The sequence below is a fragment of the Gadus morhua genome, chromosome 3 (assembly GCF_902167405.1).
Source record: "Gadus morhua chromosome 3, gadMor3.0, whole genome shotgun sequence".
NCBI lineage: Eukaryota > Metazoa > Chordata > Actinopteri > Gadiformes > Gadidae > Gadus > Gadus morhua.
In genome coordinates, this window is record NC_044050.1 from 10,149,991 (window position 1) to 10,171,577 (window position 21,587).

A 21,587-nucleotide genomic window follows, 5' to 3' on the forward strand; every position below is an offset into this window, starting at 1 on the left:
ATACACACAAAGACACACACATGCACACCACTAGACATTTAATGATGTCAGAACCTCTCAACTCTAGAAGCCTCGGTAATATTTTAGAAATGCATTAGAAAAGAAATTGTTTGCATTGATAATATTGTATTTGTTTAAACCACTTTTTGGGTACTTTTTGGGTGAGGTTTCCTGAACGGCAATCGGGGAACACATGCAGGAGTATTTGCTAAGGATATATTACAAGAGCGTCATAAAGGGCCAGCAGGAGGTAGTGATTCAGTTGCGGGTTTGTGAGGAGCTCTGATACAGATGAGTGATTTCCTACGTCTTCGCTGCTCTTGCACCATCAGCATCCCAATGCCCACACAGACACACACACAAACACACACTCACACTCACACTCACACAGACACACACACAGACACACACACACACACACACACACACACAGACACACACACACACACACACACACACACACACACACACACACACACACACACACACACACACGCACGCACGCACTAACAGCTCACCCACAGAAATCCATCTGCAATCTCCAGGTCTCAGCGCCTTTCAAATCCCACTCCCTCCATCTCTCTGTTAACCCCTCACTCCCTCCATTCTTCGCACACACACACACACTGACTTCCTGCTTCGAGAAAAGCACCAAACTAACTTTGAGCGGTGTGGAGTTGCAGTTGTCAGACTAGGTCATTGGGGTAAGGGGTCATTGGAGATTCTTTCAGAAGTTAATATAGAGGCCCAATGTGGATTGGAACCCATCATCTTTCACCGTTCTTCATCTCGTCTCACAGACGACATTGGAGTACACGTGTCATTATGTTGTAACACATGTCTCTATATGCATATTTATAATGCCTATATTTACTTTTTGCCTTTACATTTCTACTGCCCACATTGTGTTTATAGATATATTTCCTGTAGATGTTTTCTTTATGTTTCATTAAAAAAAAAAAATGTACTTGCTCATTTTCTGCTAGTCTAATAGTTGGTCTCTTCCATTATGCAACCTTCCCCTTACTTTCTTAAGGCATTACAGGAGAAGAAATATTTCATGTATAACATTGATCAAGGATAGGACCCCCGAGGAGAAGGGTTTCCTGCATAATAGGGATCAAGGATAGGACAGGAGGAAGACTGTTTCCTGCATAATGCACATGAAGGAAAGAACAAGAGGGGGAGAGTTTCCTGTCTAAAATTGATGGCCAGCAGGACAAGCGATAGGGTGGTTCCTGTCTAATAGTGGCGGTTGGAAGGGAGTAAGCAGTTAAACAAATCAAAGCGTGGATTCACTTCAAAAAGCAAGGCAGAGGTCTTTGTTGCTTGGGAACCTGGTTTGATCTACAAGGATAAGGTTATTCTATATTGATGTCTTTCATTTTTATCGGGCCGTTGCTTCTTGCATTATTAGTCACCTGCTCTTCTCCCAGTGAGGCCTACGAATCAATTGCATGTTTTGTGTTGTTGAAAGTGATAAAAACTGATTGGAAAAAAGTGAATCCTAAACATTTATGTTTAGTATGCACTGGTATGCACCAGCCCGGCAAGAACAACTGACACCTCTGCCATGATTCAAAGCTCCTAAATGAGCGGGATTATGTCAGAAGAGAAATAGTTTGATTAAAGGACACTGTTTATTTGGGAAAGTCTGTCTTCACCCGTGCTTGAAACGCATGACACGTACACCTTGGGCCGGTGTATGGCATTTTCTTATAAAAATGTCAAGCCCTGTTCAATGTTACACACCTCAGTGGTATTACTAGGAGACTGCCCGTACAACAGGGACTGGCATCGATTTTGAACTAAACAAATAGTTTGTTTATACAATCTTCAACACCAGACTTTGCCCTTAGCTCCCTACAAGGATAATGTCCTCTTACACATGATGGTGACACAGTGTAATGCACTGTGGGTGCAATGTGGATCCTGCTGCTTCTGCCATAGCAAAAAGATAAAGCCACGCTAACCCTTTTCGCACTGTCTCAGTGGCCTTACTTGACAAGTGGACGTGTGTTGAAGTGTCTGGGCTCTCGTTCCCTTTTGTCTTGTAGCTGTCTTGGAGTCAGGCGATCATATTTAAAGACAGATCCTCGGAATGCACATCAGAGGAAGCCATAAACAGGACAGCAGCGAGAGCAGTGTACAACCGAAACGTTGTAGCAGAACATTACATGGTGCGCTCTGGGTAACGAAGATCCTTGACATTTGGTTTAACAGGCTTTTTTTAAAAGATCACAATGGACTAGGCTATGGGAAAGCAATTCTTCCGCAGGAAAGCAAGTCAGCAAGAGATGCTGGGGGTGTGTTTATGGATCGCTATGCATAGCAGCAGTAGCTATTCTATCAGCATTATACCAGTGGTACTTCAGGAATTGGTCCTGGTATTCTTTAATCTGGTCTGTGCAAAATGCTGATGCATTTATTTTCTTGACTTCTTAAACTTCCAAGAATCCTCTTCATTGTATTTTATTAGTTATAGCATGTATTTTAGTCTGAACCGTACTGTGACCTTAACATTATGACTTAAACCTTACATTGTGAAGGCCCATTTGTATTGGGAGATCTGAACGATTGTTTCCCTCAGGGATCAATAAGGTCGACTGTATCTATATCTGGAATAGATCTGATTCTTCCAGGGATAGGCAGATAGGAGTTATATTTGAATTCATAACATGCAAAGTTAATAATTATAGACTTTAGAAACTTCAGCCAGTGTTTGGCTGACTACAATTATGCATATATTTATGTTCACTGACGCTGATCACTGAAAGTCTGGTTTAATTAATCTGCCCTACAGTATTTTCCTATTAACCTTTTTAATTATATAGTGTCTTCTACCAACACAACGCCTATTTGTTTTTTCTTCATAAAAAGTTTATTTGTGTGCAATTAACTTATTGAACTATTAAATGCTAGTCTTTTAATGCTATGTTCATGTGCATCTACTGCCACATTAACAATTATTATGGGGAGTCCAAATACCTTATCAAGTGATTTGGTTTAACGGACAAACAAACCGCATGAACCTGAGGCAGTCAGAGTAGTTGTGGGGGGGGGGGGGGGGTCTTTAAAGATTGGCACTTTGTTTTATTATGGGTGTCTTCGTTCACAGCCGGGACGATGTCTTTAGCATTCATAGCGAGTCATGACCTTATATTTATAGAAAGGCAGCAGGCCAGGTTGATTGCTACAGTGTGTCCTGTCCTAGCCACTGTGGTACAACAGTTTTGATGTCGAGAGCTTAAATCCAGGTTTGAGGTGGCTCCACAGAAGTGTTGTTTGATTTTGTTCATGCGACTCAAACAAATAGGCGAGTCGATATACCTTGATAAGGAATCCTTTGAACATGAAACAGAGTCTTTTGAAAGGTGGTTTGTCTTCGCATGTGTCCCACCACCTGCTGTATTACTTCCAGTGCCGTTCATTAACGTGTTCAAAATACATGTTTGTATCCCTGGGGACGAAATTAATTTTATGCACACTTATTTTATGAGAGAACAGGACATGATACGTTTCTTTTGAAGTTGGTAAAAAAATTGATGAGTCGGTTCGCCAAGTTGAAGTAAAAGTAGTAATCATGAGCAAATTATAAAAAATCTTTGGAGTAGGGTTGCACTGGATGCATTTTTGGACGTGTGAATGTAAAAAAAAGTTTCAAGTGTTCAGTCGCTATGCCAAAGAACAAAGTCAAATGCAGCATAAGGACACTTAAATGATTCAACCTTCACATCTCACCGATTTCGTCTGGAATGAGGAATAATCCTCCTCCCTAACGCTCCTCCACATGTAGACGCATTCACAGTGCATCACGGTATCTTCATTATGCCCATTCATAATCCCTCTGTGTATGATCGGCATTGCCTGGTGTGAATTGCTGTGCAGCGATATGGAGACACAGCTGAGAGAGGATAGGGTGGATTACACCACACGGAGAAGTCCCTGCAGTGGAACACACACACACGCACGCACACACACACACACACACGTACATGCACACAGACACAGGCACACACACGTACACGCACGCAAAAACGCAGACAAAAACACCCTTCATACACACACACACACACACACACACACACACACACACACACACACACACACACACACACACACACAAACACACACACACACACACACACAGTCTCTCTTTCTCTTGGGGGGCTGAGCCGGAGGTTAGCGTCAACATCAATAACGGTGGAGGGAGTGGGGAGACATTCACAAGGGCTTGATATGCCATTGAGGGTTATAATAAAATACCTGGCTGACACCTTGTCAGGCTACATTCTGACGCTACTCTAACGGCAGGGCGGAGTCACCGGATAGAAACTGCATTGAAATACAAATGTTAGTGCTTTCCCTTTTTTACGTTTGCTGTGGCAGCAAATGCAGGCAGGGGCTTTGGAGTGAAAAGCGGTGGCACTTTGTTTTGAAACATCTCAAGGACCAAACACAAACAGGGAGGGCTGGCTAATTCCGTGCCCTGAATCAAGTTAAGGGATGCGAATAACAACATACATTTTCTAAGGAAATCTTGCGACCATCGCTTTTCACAAACCCCCCTCAAGGACTTCAGCTGGGTTACTGCCTTTAGCAGCATGACTGATTCAGAAGGCCATCAGGGGCCAAGTGCAACCTTTAAAACACATCCAGCAGGGAGCCAGGGAGCCCCAAACCAGGAAGGTTCAATCTGCTGGAAATCTGGACCGAGTGAAAATCATGACGTATGATATTGAGATCAGAGTAGTTTTGTGGTCCGCAGGGGACAGGGTCGTTTAGGGGCTGGGGTGACGGTGTAGGCCTATCTGAGTTCAAATTGTGTAGGATCAAACCGTCTGCTCAATGGCTAATCAGAAAAATAGTAAATGGTGTATGAAAGCACTGCAGCGTCTCCTACAGATAGAAACAGAGGAACGTGTCCATTATGGTGGGATATTCATATTTAATGAATAAACCAATTAGATTGCAGCGTTTACGAAGGGCTGAGGGCTTCGTGACAGCTGTTCCTTCGACGACGCTCCCCCACCCCAAAAATACAAATAAAACAGCTGTACTAATCAACAAAGTGATTGTGTGAATGGTGAAGATTTGAATGTCCCTAAAAAAGCTATTTAAGGGGAAATTGATGTTCTAAGGGGTTTAAGGTATCAGCCATCAGTCAAACAGCCGCCCAGGGAGAGCAGTTGACAGATGCATTCATTAAGGACAGGATGACAAGCACACGGCTCATCTCCAGCTAGTGTATTGGCATGACGACAAGGGGATCGCTAATTACAGGGAGCGGATGCGTCTAAACACACTTCGTATGTGACATAGCATGGAACTAATAAAACTGAGTTTCCAACTGCAGTGATTTCCTCCCTCTTCAAAATCATTTGAGACGGGCATCCTCGCTAGTCAAACTCTGTTAGTCTTTTTCATCTGGTTCGTTTAATTTCAATCTTTAACTTATTTCTAAAGGTGTCCTTATGTTGGCACTTTTCAATCTTGGTATTATTCGAACTTTAGGTAACAATGCATCTGTCTTTACATTTCAAAGCAACGTCTCTTAGGCTTGAATGCACAGAGGGAGAAATATATTATATTATATAGTTTGCTTTCAGTAGTCCAATTTACCAATTGTGAATGCCAGGCAATGTCTAAAGTGCGCCTATTCAGTCATCAAGATCATGATGTATTTCTTACTTTATCCTTTTCAATCTGTAGCTAGGAACGAATAGTACCCCTTTACGTTGAATTGCATACGCTAAAACCATCTGTTGTTTATCATTTACAATGTCATAATCATCTATGTAAAAAACAAAACTCCCCAATTATAGCCTCATCAGTTGTTCTTATTTTGAATGATCTTAGTTAACACTTTAATTCTGTTGATACAAAAATCTGAATGTATTTGCTGCTGAACGGGGTCTTAGTGTCTGGCTAAACCTGTGTTTTACACTTGACACCTAAAGTGTGCTGTTAATATGGGCCTGCCAGCGCTGCTGGAGTGAAACGCAGGGGAAACATGTTACTGGTGGAACGGAATCACGGCTGACTTACACGAGTAAATCAAGACCATCAACCCGTTTTCATTTCCTTTAAACCACTTTACTGATCCAAAGAGCGAAGAGGTTTACGTCTTAAACAGCTTCCCCGCCGCAACACTTCGATGAATAAAGACATAAATGTCTAAGAAAGATTAAAAGTTCCCTGGTCTTTTGACTGCTAAATCCTCCTCTTTTTCCCCTCTTCTCATCATCTTTGTTTATGTGTATGTTCCTTGGTTGTAGATTTGCATTTCACCCCATCCCTCCCTCCTAATTTATTCATTTAATTCCTGTCGGTTCAACCTCTCGCAGGTACCCCATCTTCCTGTGCAGTCCTGTTGTGGCTGCCTTCGTTCGGTACTACTGAGCAGTGCAGCCATTGTTGTGGTGGCTATGAGTCAGGGCGCATAGAGAATTGATTTTCACCCCCGTAGATGCATTGCATGCCTGGAGCTGGGCTTGTGCTGTGTTGTACCTTCTGTGTGCTCCCCAACAACAACAACAACCACAATAACAGCAGCATCAACAGCAACAACGGGGACAACAAAGAAGAAGCTCTTTGGCGGTGACATCCTCAAGGTCACACAGCTTGCATCTGATCTCCATCTTTTTCTTTTTTAATGGAGGGCTGCGCTTGAGTCCATCCTACTACATCACATCCGTTCACATTTACGCCAGTCAGACTGAGCGATGGAAAGGTGCGTTGTGTGCCACAGACAACAGACCTCCCTATCTCTCAGGCGGTGTTTGGAGTGGAGGAGGGGGGTGGTGGTGGATATGGGGAGGAGGGGGGGTCCGGGCTACCTAGAGCAGCTCCATACTCGACCCATCTGCCTCTCCTAACTCCTAAATGGTTGACTTGATTACAATATCGCAACGCCGGTTGATTCCTGCCTGTCTCCGAGTGCTCGGGGGACCCCCACTCTGTCAAGCCCCCCCCCCCAGTCAGTACAGCATCCTTTTAGAGTGCCGTCTGACTGATGCCGGTGGTACCAGCGGGAGGCTCTTGTCCTGCCCTCCCATCCAGAATGATCCTCTTCTGCTCTGTGTGGTGTTCAGAGGGTGGCGCACGCCGCTACTCTGTTTGGGGAGAGCGCTTCCACTGGCGAACGACCCCTCTGTGCCCAACAAGAGAGGCCGGTTTGAAGCCTGACTTTCTCGGGGGAATTGATGCGGGAAACTTTTGATCTGCATTCATGTAACTGTATCGTTGTGCCCGTTCAGCCCTCAAAGTAGTTATTTGTGCGATGGATAAAATGTAATATTGCGTGCATGCACTGCTAAGACTTCAAGGACACAGCATGAGCTTGCTCGTATTATGTTGCATAACAATTGTTTCTTTCTGTCACGATCAACATTTCCTGTTGTTATAATGAAATACAATTTTAAGGTTTAAAAGATCATTTACTTGTTGTGTTAACATTGCAGACTAGTGCTGAATGGCGAAAGACGTAGTTTCCTTACTTCCCCACAATTGTCGGTGAAAATGGATCTTTTGTAACTCAGACAGAAATCATGTTCACGGACGACATATTGCATTACAATTGTGTTTGTTTTAGTAACTTTATGTCATTTCATTCTAATAATAGTCCCGGAGTAACATAACGTTCACTTGGTAATTTACTATTAGATGAGTTCACTATGCCAACAGCTGTGGTTAATGTTACATGGGGAATTGGCTGCGATCCGTGGTCAAAGCAATCATACTATAACTATATGAGCGGGTTATTCACAGACGGTCTGTTATCAGTATGTTGTTGAGAGAGAGCCAGCGTGAATCAATGTGTTGCATGCAGCTTTCCAATGAAATACGATTTGACCTATAATTCAATGTATGGGCAAGGCTATTAAACACAGATGGCGTTGTTCTCTTCTAAGGATAAAAAATATAAAGTAAACTCTGTGTGTGAAATACTGCGTTAGCTTGTTTGCCGGTATGAGCCACTTGTCGAAGTAGCAAATCGTATTAATTAGATGGATATTGAAATCGAATATTGATAAATGTGAACTCCAATGGATTACTGTTGCCCCAGAAGTAAGGGGTTAAAGGGCATATGACGCCATTGATCTTCGAACAAATGTATCGATACCGTGAATAAAACAATGAATTTATCCGGGTTTGAACATTGTTGGAAATAATGGTAATTTAAGTATACAACTCAACAAAATATACAACATAGTTCTAGCTGATTTTAGATATTTCATGCTGAAAGGTTTCTGATTAAACCTTTAAAAGGAAAATGAAAGCTATAGATCAGCCACTGCTGTTTAGAACGGTACTGCTATAATAACTCTGCTACTGGTGTTATCAATAGCAGCTAATGATGATTTCAATAGAGCTGCAATCAATAACTTGAAGAGTGAATCGATGCACGTTCACCGTCTCACTTGGACCAACGGCGGACACTCAGCGCACAATAAGCTGAGGACGACTCATAACCTGTGAACGCTGATTGTTAAGCGATGCGGCGCTGTTGTTGCCGTGGTCAAGGTGAAGAGGTAGACAGCGCTCGAGGAGCAGGCTGATGTGTAGTGGTGGCGAGGTGTCACACAAGGCTCACCTGTCGACGCAGGTCCCGGGTCTTCTTTGTCATCTTGTCAATAGCCGAGTTCAGTGGGTCACCTTTCTCCTTCCTTCCAGTCTGCGGGCAGAGGAGGGAAAACAGGGCCGTTACCTCCCGTTCAGGGACCGTGGGGCGTGCACCAGGGGGGCCTTGACCCCCCCCCCCCCCCCCCCCCCCCAACACTTGGACAAACAGGAACACATCCCTGTAATTCTGCTCACTTTGGAAGTCTGGGTTTGTCATATGAGTTAAAGTAGAAGAAAGATGAAAAGACATGGGAACGCAAAGCAGCGGACGGAACAGAGACATCAACACACCAAGGGCTTGCCAGCAAACTGCACTGAGCAATGGTCGCTTTGCTGCTGAACCAATTACTTCAGAATATGTAAAGATAACAAACATTGTCCCTGCAGCGACCCAGTGCTGATTAATGAAATGGATTCCAGGAGAATGTATATAAATGACGTATACATTATGTATGTACAATAGGTAAAATCCTCCTTTTGATTATTGGAAGTATGCAATCGTTATTATAATACACAAACACCACATGGAAGTCATTGGTATACAGCCAAACCAACTCAAGCGAAGGAGTTGTTCACTGAAAAAGAGCGGTATGAATTGTCTAATGCACCGTGCAACATTTCAACAATTACATTAAACATTGAGGACCAAAAACCTTCACTAATTTCTACTACCCTTAAACACAAAGGCCACTTCCCTGTACGATCGATAAACGTTTCATTGCACAAGGAATTGTTCCTCTCGCCAGTAGGTCACTGGAAGATTGGGTTTAAACAACGCCCAAACGTGTCCACACTGCTCTGGACTCATGATAAAAGCAAGAGAAACCCACTTACGTTTATGTGCTTAAATAAAGAGGAAAGAAACCCAGCCAGCACCATGTAAGCTAGCACCAAGGTTTTAGATATCATGGGTTTGTAATTGTTACACATCTCAATGTCTCTGTGCTGGCAACGCTGTTCTCTAAAAGAGCAGGGGACACGTTGGCACAATGACTTCTGCTTGTTAAGAAATAATTAAGGCTTTGCTTCATTGCCTCCTCTTCCCCCCCCCCTCCTCCTCCCCCATTTCCCTCCTTCCCATCCTCTCTCTCCTCCCTTCCCTCCTCCTCTCTCCGTCACTCGACCTGTAGCCGCTTAGATCCTAATCCTAGCCCACCCCTCACACTTAGCGTCAGCGCTAAGCACTATTTACTCCACTGGCACCTGCTGTGGCATAAATTGAACAACAACCACATGCCTGCACCATGCTAATTGGGTAAACTGAAGAAGTGCAGTGTGAGAGGTGTGTATGACATTACCAAATACTTGTGAGAAAGGTGCACTTGGCACTTGAACGCACTTAGCGGCCATTTACGGCAACCGGCTCGATAAGCCAATGGAATGAATGTTTATGATGATGCATAACATGAGTATTACATCAATTTAAAGGCATAAATCATTGTAGCCGAGTGCTATGGTTAGGATAAAATATCATAACGGAAAAACATTATTTATGTTTTTAAATACAATTTCACCACATCGTAGTACAGCCTAGCTTCAAGGTCAACATTTCCACACAAACCACAATGGATTATATATATATATATTATTATCAATAGTATGAATTCAATGAAGACTAAGTGTTCAAAGAACTATGTTAACCATATAAATGAGCCCAGTGTGCAGCGCTAGCCCATATATGATCCAAGCCAGGGTATTTCAGCCTCATTTAAACCAGTTGCTTCATGGCTAACCTTAACCCTTAATGATCTGGTTTCATCCTAATGGCCTCTCAACACAACGGGCTGTGTGTCCAGCGCTCAGCTCAGCACAGTGAAGAAACAGGAAAAAAGAGAGACCACAATAGCATTGGGTTCTTGATAGGATTTCAAGCAAGCCATTTTGAAACTGAAACTGAACATCTCACTCTGGAATGTTCCCAGTGTGGCAGCACAGCGATAAGTACACATGCATATGTAACACGCAAATCGGTCAAGTATTTCTCTTGTGTAAACAGCTTCAAAACAACTCACTTAGTGCGAACATATTTTTTATTTATTTATTTTATTTTGTGACACACAGTGAAACTCCCTGGTTGACAATCAACGGACACAACTGTTGCTAGGTTACAGGCGCAGTTATTTTGATGAGCGTTAAGAAACACAGCGGGATTATCCAAATTTGGTGCAACCAAAAAAATATGCATGATCAGGCTGAACCAAACGGAGCAGAAACAAACAAAATGACTTATTACTAGAAAGTTCCAAAGATACAGACACTACGAGAGAAGATATCAGGGAATTGTAGTTTCTTGACTCAATACAATCATAGATAACACATGTAACAGTCTTCAGCTCTGAAAAGCATAAAGGGATATTATCCCAGCAAAACAATTGTTGGTCCTATCCTAGGTTCCTTCATTCGCTTATACTCAAAACTTCCATCAAGGGCACTTAATAGGGAAGCCAAATTAATGGCTTTATTTATTCAATTATCCATTCATTTTTCAACCCAAGCAGATGCAATAAACCACTCCACATTCAGTAATTTTCGGACTCTCTCCGAATATACGCTCGTAACAGAAATGAATGATGCATTTTGGCTCCCTTTGAATACAAACATACATCTTATGAGAGACACAATCTCCCTTCTTTGTAAACATATTTTCTCTACAGTGGAGACCTTATTAAAACAGAAGTCATTCAGCATGCTAGCTCATAGAATTCTTTACGTAAATGACTTTCAAAATAAGTCATTTAAAAGGCTTCTAAATGACTGTACGATTGTATAAATGTGTGTGTGTGTGTGTGTGTGTGTGTGTGTGTGTGTGTGTGTGTGTGTGTGTGTGTGTGTGTGTGTGTGTGTGTGTGTGTGTGTGTGTGTGTGTGTGTGTGTGTGTGTGTGTGAAGGATCACACAGTCTTAAGTCACATCTGCTTTATTTAGAACAGAGACCAGGTTACCAGACCAACAGTGAGCATGTGCTCAATGAAACTGCTGGGCACAACATACTGTGGCCCGTAATGGACAAACAGGATCATCATTCAGCAGAAAGATCCAAGATAATAATAGTGGATATCCTATTTTATTGATTTATGGACCCCAAGACTGTACATTTAGCCTTTGACTTGACAATTAAGATAGTTTGGTCGTTTTCATAAGGAGTGGTTTTTGGGGGGAGGCTGAATGAGTCTTACAACAGACAGGAGTCTGTGAATAAAATACAACATTTCAAACAGATAAAAGATTGACAAATAAAGCAACATTCTCACCTTCTAGTTTGCATGCCTCGACATGTATCAACAAGAGTTTGTTGTTTATTTTCTTTTAATCAAAATGTCATATATTTGATTTCATCTTCAGATGGAATCTAAGCCTAAGTTTTATTTCATTTCCACCCCATGTAAAGCATATAGCATGCCATCACCCACCCCCGGCTAGCACGGTTGGTCCCAGAATCAAATCACATTCTGCCTCTGCCTATTTCCGCGCTAATATCCTGTTACCCCCTTTTCCTTTACCTGACACACATTTTATAACAGGGAAGCGAGCGAGATACGGTCGCCATGCCGTTTCTCATTGTATTTAAGGGGCAAGGCGACAGGATATACAGTACATAAACTCAGTTTTTTCGGTAGCTCATTGCGCCCTTGTTTGGGATCCGACACACCGTGGCAGGGACACAGATTACCAGTTGGACCCGGCTCGACGGGGAAGGCTGTGGGGCCCCGGGGGGATTCTGCTGTGTACATACTTAGTCAAGGTCACCTGACTTGGGAGAGCGTCGTTTCATGAAAAGTGCCCGCGGCCATAAAAGCAGATATGATACCCATTCGGTGTAACACATTGCCGCGTTGTCCTTGGTCAGGGCCCATATAGCATGGATTTTCCACCATATATATGTTAAGCATGAGGATAAGGTCGTTTGTCTCCTGGCCTCGTGCTGCTGCAGTCAGTCAGCCCCTGCCCCCCCCTGCCACTGACAGCAATTAAGCAATGTAAGCATTTACGTTTAGAGAGCATATCCATAGGAATGGATTTTAACAAGCTACCAGGGCTGTAATCAGACAGGCGAACGCGCGCGGCGGTGTCAGCGTAGCACTGCCGGTGTCAGCGTAGCATCGCCTGCTAGCTGGCTTGTCAGCGCAGCGAGGCACTGCACTGGCGGCTAGCTGGCCACGAGTGTGCCAGGAGAGGACCGAGCTCGTTTTCAGAGTCGTGCAAAAAGCCTCTCTGAATAGATTTCTCCCAACGCCACTTTTTTTTTTTAACCTCAAGGAGACACAGAAAAAAAGCAGAGGAGAATTATGCTGCTTTTCAAACACCGGGTGCACCCTCACCGTGTGCAAAACACGCATGCAAGTGCAAAACAGGCACACATGCAAATACAGCCCCCCACACACACAGACACACACACACACAAAGGATATGACAACATTAGTCACAGTGCCGCCTGGAGACTCTCATGCAAATATGTTATTTAGGGGCCGGGGGAGACATTGGATTACAGCATGCCAACAGCCAGAATACAAAGTGCCCTAACGATAACACTGTGGAGACCTTGTGTTTACAAAGAGAAATAAATTAGACCTCATGAAACCAAAAAGAACACCCGGCCTACTGATTCCTACTTGCAATCAGTAGGAGCCGCTGATGTTATGAGGGAGCGCCAAACTCCTGAGGGACGGAGATTAGACATATTAATAATGAATACTGAACACACTGGGCCCGGGCCTGAGGTGGACGGACAGCACGCTGGCTAATGCGGGCCTGTTCGGAACCTGACCTTGCCTTTATCCCCTCTTCACAGTACCCGTTTAATCATGTATATGTGCTTCAAAGTCACCAGTGAAAAACAGCCTTTTCTCTAATCTTTAATTATGGGCGAGTATGGATTTCATGATTTCAACACGCCCTGGAGGAGAGCCCCCACCTCACTCTGTTATGATGATTATTTCTCTGATGTATTATTCGTTCTATTAAACAATGAACACTTTGTGTTTGGGAGCTGTGCACATGGATGCCTCTGTCTCCGCTCTGATCCACGGCGGAGCGGAGAGCAGAGGAGAGCGGGCCCCTGGGGGCCGGTGAAGCGGGACAACATCCCTGCATGGCCCCGCCCCACAGGTCCCGGGAATTAAACACGGACTCTGCCTGTGTGCAGAAGACTGGAGGGGGACTCATAGACAAACAGAGTGAGACGGAGGGAGAGAGGGAGGGAGAGAGAGAGAGAGAGAGTGAGAGGGAGAGAGAGAGAGAGAGAGAGAGAGAGAGAGAGAGCGAGAGCGAGAGCGAGAGAGAGAGAGAGAGAGAGAGAGAGCTTGTTTTGCGGCAACGTCAGATAAGATTCATCTGGAGGGTTCTGAGACGAGCAGGAACACTGGGGGACGGAGGCTCCCCCTACCATCCCAACGTGACCACCCCCCCCTTGTGACCACTTGTTCGCCAGCAACACAGGAGAGAGAGGAGCCCGTGTGGCCGCAAGCAGCCAGCGCAGAGGGTAATAGCAGCAGTAATTGTGGAGTTATTCTAAGCCACTCTGAGGACCCTGGGGAACAGGGGGAGAGGGGAGACACGCTGCTGGGGGAACAGCTGTCGGCCACAGCATGGATCCCCAGAGGCCCCCCCTCTGATAGCCAGTTGTGGTAGTAGAGTGGTGCATTGCAGCTCTAAATTGCTTGGGTGTGTCTTGGCCAACCTCAGACCCCGGTAACGAGCGTGTCAGTGAAGATGTGTGTGTGCCACCCCCTCCCCCCTGCCCCCCCCGTAAGATGTTTTAGGGTCGTCTTGGTCGGCGGTTTTACAGTTTTCATGCATAAACACAACCTGTGTAAATGCACGCAAAAGGTCAGCAAAGGTCTCTCAGCAGAGAGATTTGAAGTTTGGTCAAACTTCAAAGGTTTAGAAACCGGGAGAAAAGAAAATCTTTTATGGTTTTGATCCGTCTTCTGTGCCGTTGCTAAGTGGTTTTGCAAAATAAAATAAAAAAAGGAATAACAAACCGATAAAATGTTAAGAAAGATGTTATCTGTTAAAGATGGAAAATGGACAGAGAAGCGGTCTGATACATTCAATTCCTTCAGGGTTAAAAGCGAAGAGACCGGTTGGTTCCAAACGCGAGGATCAATAAGTGCCCGGGCTGGACGAGATAAGCAGGGATCACACGGAAAAATCACGGAGAAGAGACGCAACAATGGAAGTCACTGGAAGCTTAAGAGAGAACTGATAATAAATAAGGACTCATTGTCCACACGATGATAAATCATAGGGACGTGCTGCAACATTACAAACGAGAGGCAGTGGTGTGAGTGGTGGAGGCCATTATGGTGTCAGGTGTTAAGTCACTCCCATGGCTTCTGGAGATAAACATTTGTACAAGGTATCAATTCCCCTCCCTGTCAATTAAATTAGCCAGGAATGGGTTGCAGCAATTATTGTCCCACAGCCAAACTACCAGGGGAGGGAAATCAAGATGGCCAGGTCGTAGAGAGGGGAGGAAAGACACACCGACACACAGACAGAGAGACAGACAGACAGACAGACAGACAAAGAGTGAGTGAGAGGAAATGAGAGAGAGGAAATGAGAGAGAGAGAGAGAGAGAGAGAGAGAGAGAGAGAGAGAGAGAGAGAGAGAGAGAGAGAGAGAGAGAGAGAGAGAGAGAGCAGGGGGCATACAGAGTGAGAGAGAAAAGGAGAGCAAGCGAGAGAGAGAGAGTGGGGGGAGCCAGTCAAGAGGATAGGTGGTCATGATAGCGGTTACAAGTTGCTAGGGTTAGTGTTAGATAATGGGGAGCTGGATGCTCATTAAGATAAGGCGGTCTCTTCCGTCGGCAGTGCCATGGATGAGCAGCTCTCACTGAGGCTCATTAAGTGGAACTTAAAGAGGTGCTGTGCTGGTTATCGGCTGCTTTGATTACACGATAGCGAGGGTGGAGGGAAGGAAGGACATTCTGATGCGGGCGGCTGCACACCCAGCCACTGGAACCATTAGCAGCTGTCATCTTAGATGTGTGTGGAGAGCTGTGGCTAAGGTGTTGCGCCATGTAGGCATCACGTTATGTATGGCATGCGGGCTAGTGAGCATTCTTAAAGATATGCGATTGTAAAATCCTCCATCAATTCTTTGGTATGTTCATGGGGAGATGAGGTTTTGTTCGGCGTATGGGAAATATTTACATTAGAACCGGAAGGTGTTCACAGCCCAGTGACACACACACATACAAAGACCCACAGACACAGACAGACACACATACGAGGCATGTGCTGCATGTGGCTCTCCTGGTCTCCTGTGCCCCCCACATGGCTGCTGCTGCCCACGGTATCTAATGACGTTGTTTTTTAAGCCTGACATTCTCCTGTCACTAGGCATCAGGCGAAGGGCCGCGTGGGCCTATAGCCTCCAGCGCAACCCTCTTCATGGCTAAGTGCTAAGTCTGTTCGCTTAAGACTGCTACTGTGGCTGCCATTACACTGGTTGGGTAGCACGGACGGCAAGCCCTGTCACCAGCTGTTAGGGTCCCTTGGTCAAGCGCGTTGGGCGTGAGACGAAGCATCTGGTTTATCATAAACGGGATAAACGTTTATGATAAACGTTGCAAAATGTGTGCAAAGGTGGAGGAGGGATGGAGATATGCAAAGATGCAGGAGGAGGTATGGAGATATGCAGAGGTGGAGGAGGGAGGGAGATATGCAGAGGTGGAGGAGGGAGGGATATATGCAAGGGTGGATGAGGGCTGAGGTATGCAGAGGTGGAGGAGGGATGAGGTATGCAGAGGTGGAGGAGGGATGAGGTATTGAGGAGGTGGAGGAGGGTTGGAGGTAAGTAGAGGGGGCAGAGTGGCGCAACGCAGAGATTGATTGATGGAGGGATGGCGGGATGGATAGGTGAATGCAGGGATGGAGGGGTGGAGCGGGCAGAGGTGGACGGTCGGAGGGCTGAAGTGGTGGAGAGAAGGAGGGATAGGCATGCTGTGCATGCTGATATCCATGTAGCTTGGTGGATCCATGGAGCCGAAGACACAAAACCAAAGTAAGACAATCCCGTACATGAACACATGAAGACCAATGAGTGACGTGTTGGAGTATTGAAAGGGAAAAAAGAAAGCTGAACAAACCGAGCTTGACCGCCTGAAGAACACAGAAGACGTCAGGAAGCCAGACACGGGAACACAAAAGGCGAGAGGATACGTAGATCATTGAACAAATGCTCTGACAGATTAGCAGGGTGAATGATGTGACGCTAAGTTATCTGTCTACCTCCTGGAACACACAAGACGTCCCTGGCTTCTAGTCCAACAACATAATGGGGTGTCTTTATAAGTAGAAACCCTGGGGGGTGTGGCGTGATGGACTCCAACACACGCTTCAACAAGGGCATTGCTTCAGACAGAAGACAGACAGGTGGGTGGAGAGCAGCGTGGTGGAGCCAGCCCGTGATAGGAGAACATTAGGGGAGAGAGAGGGGGAGACAGGGAGATGGGAGACATAGAGCATGGAGGAGAGAAACAGATGAATGGAGAGAGACAGAGGCAGAGAGAGACAGAGAGAGATAGAGTAGAGGACGAAAATATAGAGAAGGGGGAGGTAGAGAGAGCAGTGGTAGATAGAAAAATTGGTCGATGAGACAAGAGAGAGAAAGAGAGAGAGACATACAGACAGACAGATACAGAGACACACAGACACACAGACAGAGCGAGAGAGACATAGAGAGACATAGAGAGACATGAGGAGGTATAGCAGTGGTGCTGCAGCAGTAACAGTAGCACATGGCGAGAGGAATGCAGTCGGCAGCCTGCCTGAACTGAATGGCAAGTAGCCTGCAAGGAGGGGAGGGACCAGCAGAGGGGAGGAGGGGGGGGGGGGGGGGGGTAGGAGGACAGAAGAGAGGAGGGGAGGGGATAGGAGAAGAGGGGGATGAGAAGAGAGGAGAGGAGAGGAGGGGGAAGATGAGACAAGAGGATGGGGAGACGAGAGGAGAGGGGTGGAGAGGCAAGGAGGGGGTTGGAGGAGAGAGGAGGGGAGGGGAGCGAGGGATGGCTAAGAATAGGTTAGTGAGAGGGTGAATAAGTCACTGCTGCGATACCTGTGAGAGAAGGAGATGGAGGAAGAAGAAAAAAAGCCCGGTGGACACAGATAGCATTCTGTTTGGCCAAAAGGCCCATGAGGCCTGGATGTCTGAAGCATTTTATTTTCTTTCCGTCCCTCGGTGCTCTGCTCAAATACACAACCTAGTATGTGAGGAACCAATGTGAGGGGCAAACGGAACCTACCTCACATTACCACACATGCACTACATACACACACACACACATACACACGTGAACAAATGGGCATATACACACGCACGCACGCACGCACGCACGCACGCACGCACGCAGGCACGCACGCACGTACGCACACAGACACGCACACACACGCACACACACGCACACACACGCACACACACACACACACACACACACACACACACACACACACAAATACTTCTGTTTGTGTGTAACTATAATAACCTTAGTGTGATACACTGCCAGATGTTTTGCTAATCAATAGCCCGTCTAACAGCAATGACATGGGGCTGAATGCATGGAGAGGATATCCTTTGCAAAATGCAGACCATACTTTGTGTGTACAAAGTATATCTTCATGGCTCCAGCCAGATTGATCAAAGGCAAAGTTTACAAGGAAAATGTATGCGTTATTTGTGTTAAAAAGTATCAAACAAGACACACTATTGACAAACTTGCCCGGACTTGTACTCTAAGCACCTTTATTCCATCCACTCCACTCCACTCAATCCAGGGTCCATTATATCTTTACATCTGTCGTAGGGTACCGTAGTCCTCAGCGGATCGCATGAGGACACATCTAACTAACATAAAAAAAAATTAAGGTTGTTATAAGCCTGTATCCAAGGGCATTGCTACCCACAAGACTATACCCCATCCTTCTCTTAGCCCATCCTCTAACGCTGTACTTTTATATACTAGATCTCAGCTGTTTAAAGCTGTGGCCCTGAAGAAAGTCTCTGAAGCATTGCTTTGATCCTCAACATGATCTTGACCACAGCACTCCCTCATCCCCAAATCATCTTACCTGAAGCTGAAGAATTACCATCCATAATCAAATTATATCAATGCTACAATTAATAGTCGTTTCAACTACATCCTCTTTAACCTCATCTACCAAAACAAAAGGATTTCAGTTAACCAAATGTGTTAAGCAAAAAATATGAAACCTATTACTGAAACAAAAGCCTAAAGAACCAAATGTTTAGATGTAAACGTCTCTAACATTAGCTAAACACATAAGCAATACTAACAACAAATGTATCGATAAACATCTGTAACCTAATACCTAAACACAAACATTTCTTACCAATTTAAACATCTCTAACCCCATACCTAAAGATCACCATTTCTAAAGTACTCCAACCCTTACCCTAACCCCCTCTACTCCTTCACCAGCTTCACTGTATGTCAGACAGATCCGTCAAGGCAGGTCAGTTAAATAATCAAACACTTGCCAGTCTCATAATAGCAAGTGGAGGGTAATCATGAGGTAAACACACCTACTCAGTGATTGTGGTGTAAACTAAGATCCCTGATGATCATAGTTTCAACTTTAATACAAACCCAGTCACTGTGACCCTAAGTACAGGGGTGAAATTCTCATAAGGAATCAGGCCCTTTTATGAAAGGAATCACGCTGATGCTGTAATAAAGACATAGGATCAAGGACACTGTGGAAACACAAGATTATAGACCTGCAGCCCAGGTCCACTGGAGGGACCATCAACTATTTACACAAACATCACAGAGCGCTACAGCTGCAAGATGCCACCAGGAGCCAGCGTGTTCCCCCGCTGTAATGATCCCCGCCGCGGTGACTTCAAAGTGGGCTCGGCGCCGGCATGAGCCGGGCGGGAAGATTACTTCCCTGCACTATCTTCGTTTCATGTGGGCTTTGTCCGTTAGGCCACGCCGCCAGAGCCCAGCGCTATCAGGACTTTGCTATTAGTAGTGAGGAATGAGCATGTGTAATACCAGAGGATATCTGGTCGCGCCGCGAGCTAACAGGCAATGAAGGTGGATCAGGGGAACAACCCAGCTGTTAGGCAGGGTGAGGGAGGACGCACATGCTGACGAGGAATGTATAAATATATATATATATAAATATATATATTTTTAAGCGAGTATGTTTCGTTTCCGCAGGCTTTGGAAGAAATCATTTGGAAAAGGCTGAAAGTGTCAACAGGTTCAGAATCCAGAAAGTGAGTCGATATTGGGAGGAAATAAATTCACTGTATATTCTCTGCTGACGGGGGGGGGGGAGGGGGATACAATGCCATCCTCAAAATGTTTATGTAAGATGAATAGTTCTTATGCGAGGGCCATTATTACCAGCTCATTGTTTTTGTGTGCTCTTGGGGTCCCACGAGAAAGGTAGTTAGCAGGGATCCTCTGATCTGCAGCACAGTTTGAACCTCTTCTCTGGGTTTGTGTTTTATCTTAGCTTTGGAGGATGTCGACCACTAAGAGAATCGCATTAAGCAGCTGACTTTGTCCTTGAAACTAAAGCGCTCTCTATTGCCGCGTTTCCACTGCAGGTTGTGGAACGGATCGGATCGCAAAGGTGCGGTAGGGAGGGGGCGGTATAGCCCAGCTCAGTTCCGAGGTCGCGTTTCCACAGCCGACAGTACCCTCGGTGGTAGGCCGGATGTCGATCGCCGCGGCAGCTACGTAAACATCGTAAACAACGTCTTCCTCCCCAAGAATGCAGACGAACGTCTTCCTCCCCAAGAATGCAGACGAACGTCTCCACCTCTTTGTTCGCCCAAGCAAGCTTTTTACGCGACATGTTAATTGTAAAGAATAATACCTCGAGGCTACTGTTTGTTTGTTTTTATCCCCACGTCACCCGGAAGTGACGATTCTGTTGACCAATCAACGGAGGGGGGGTGTAGCCAGAATTTCACGGGACCCTTTCAGGCGTCTGGTCTTGTTTTGGGTACCGCAACGGAGGAGTCCCGAGAATGGGGCCGGAACGGGTACGGCAAAGTCCGGGTCACGCCCACTTTTGGCGGTGGAAACGCGACCCGACCCGCACCTTTGCGATCCGATCCGTTCCGCACCCTGCAGTGGAAACGCGCCATTAGTTTACATTCACATTTCCGTTTGTTCGACAAAATAGCGATAGATAATCGGGAAAATCCATCATTTAAAACACATGGGCCCTGTTTACCTGAGATACATCTAGACTCTACACCTGGTTTGGAGTTTCAATTGTGTCTAGATTACAATCTGTTTACACAAAAGGCACGACGTTCACACCATCATCTCAGCCTGTTTTTAGAGCCCCTAATTGTTTCAGTGCTGGAGTTGCAAGGTCGGGGACTCGTAAGAAAAGGCGCGGCGCGACCAGTTTGAAAAGCAAGTGAATGTTTCAGATACTTTCGTGTATCACGCCCCCTACTTTGTATTGAATGGCGCCCCCTACTTTGTATTGGATGGCGACCGCAGTTGTCTAATTCTCTTGTGCAACCATTCCGGCCCATTCAGCCTCAGAATCTTATCAGAATCCTACAGTCGTTTTTGATTGGCGTTTGAAGAGTGATTCAAGCCTCCGGTGAAAACAAGGCCACTGTGTATGGTCTTGTTCATCCTACTGAACTGATGAAAGGGGAATGGTCTCAAGGAAGTGCATACTCCTTTTAAACCTCTGAATGAGTGCCTCAATCTTTTGGTACCTTGCTTTTGAGCAAGGCTACTAAAACAGGACAGAGTAGGAGATATTGTATTTCTGGTATGGTACGACCTCCAAGGAGAGATCGGACAGAGGTCTTTGCTCGAGCGAGGGCAGACAGCGACAGGACTTCAGCATGTTAGCTTTAGCTTTCTCGAGAAGCTCATATATCAGTGACGAGACCGCAAACAAAAACTGCATAGCAGACCAGCCGATCTGAGCGTTACAAAAAGCACAGCGGAG

The 21,587-nt window shown here is 45.4% G+C and overlaps 1 protein-coding gene across 3 annotated transcripts in view; it reads right to left on the reverse strand.

Moving 5' to 3' along the window:
• Positions 1-21,587, reverse strand: part of ctnna2 (catenin (cadherin-associated protein), alpha 2) — a 271,296-nt gene that overhangs the window by 63,682 nt on the left and 186,027 nt on the right. For all 3 annotated transcript variants that reach the window (XM_030351804.1, XM_030351806.1, XM_030351805.1), the window contains one exon: positions 8,597-8,677. In XM_030351804.1, the coding sequence (XP_030207664.1) occupies positions 8,597-8,677 (81 nt within the window). The remainder of the gene's footprint in view (positions 1-8,596; positions 8,678-21,587) is intronic.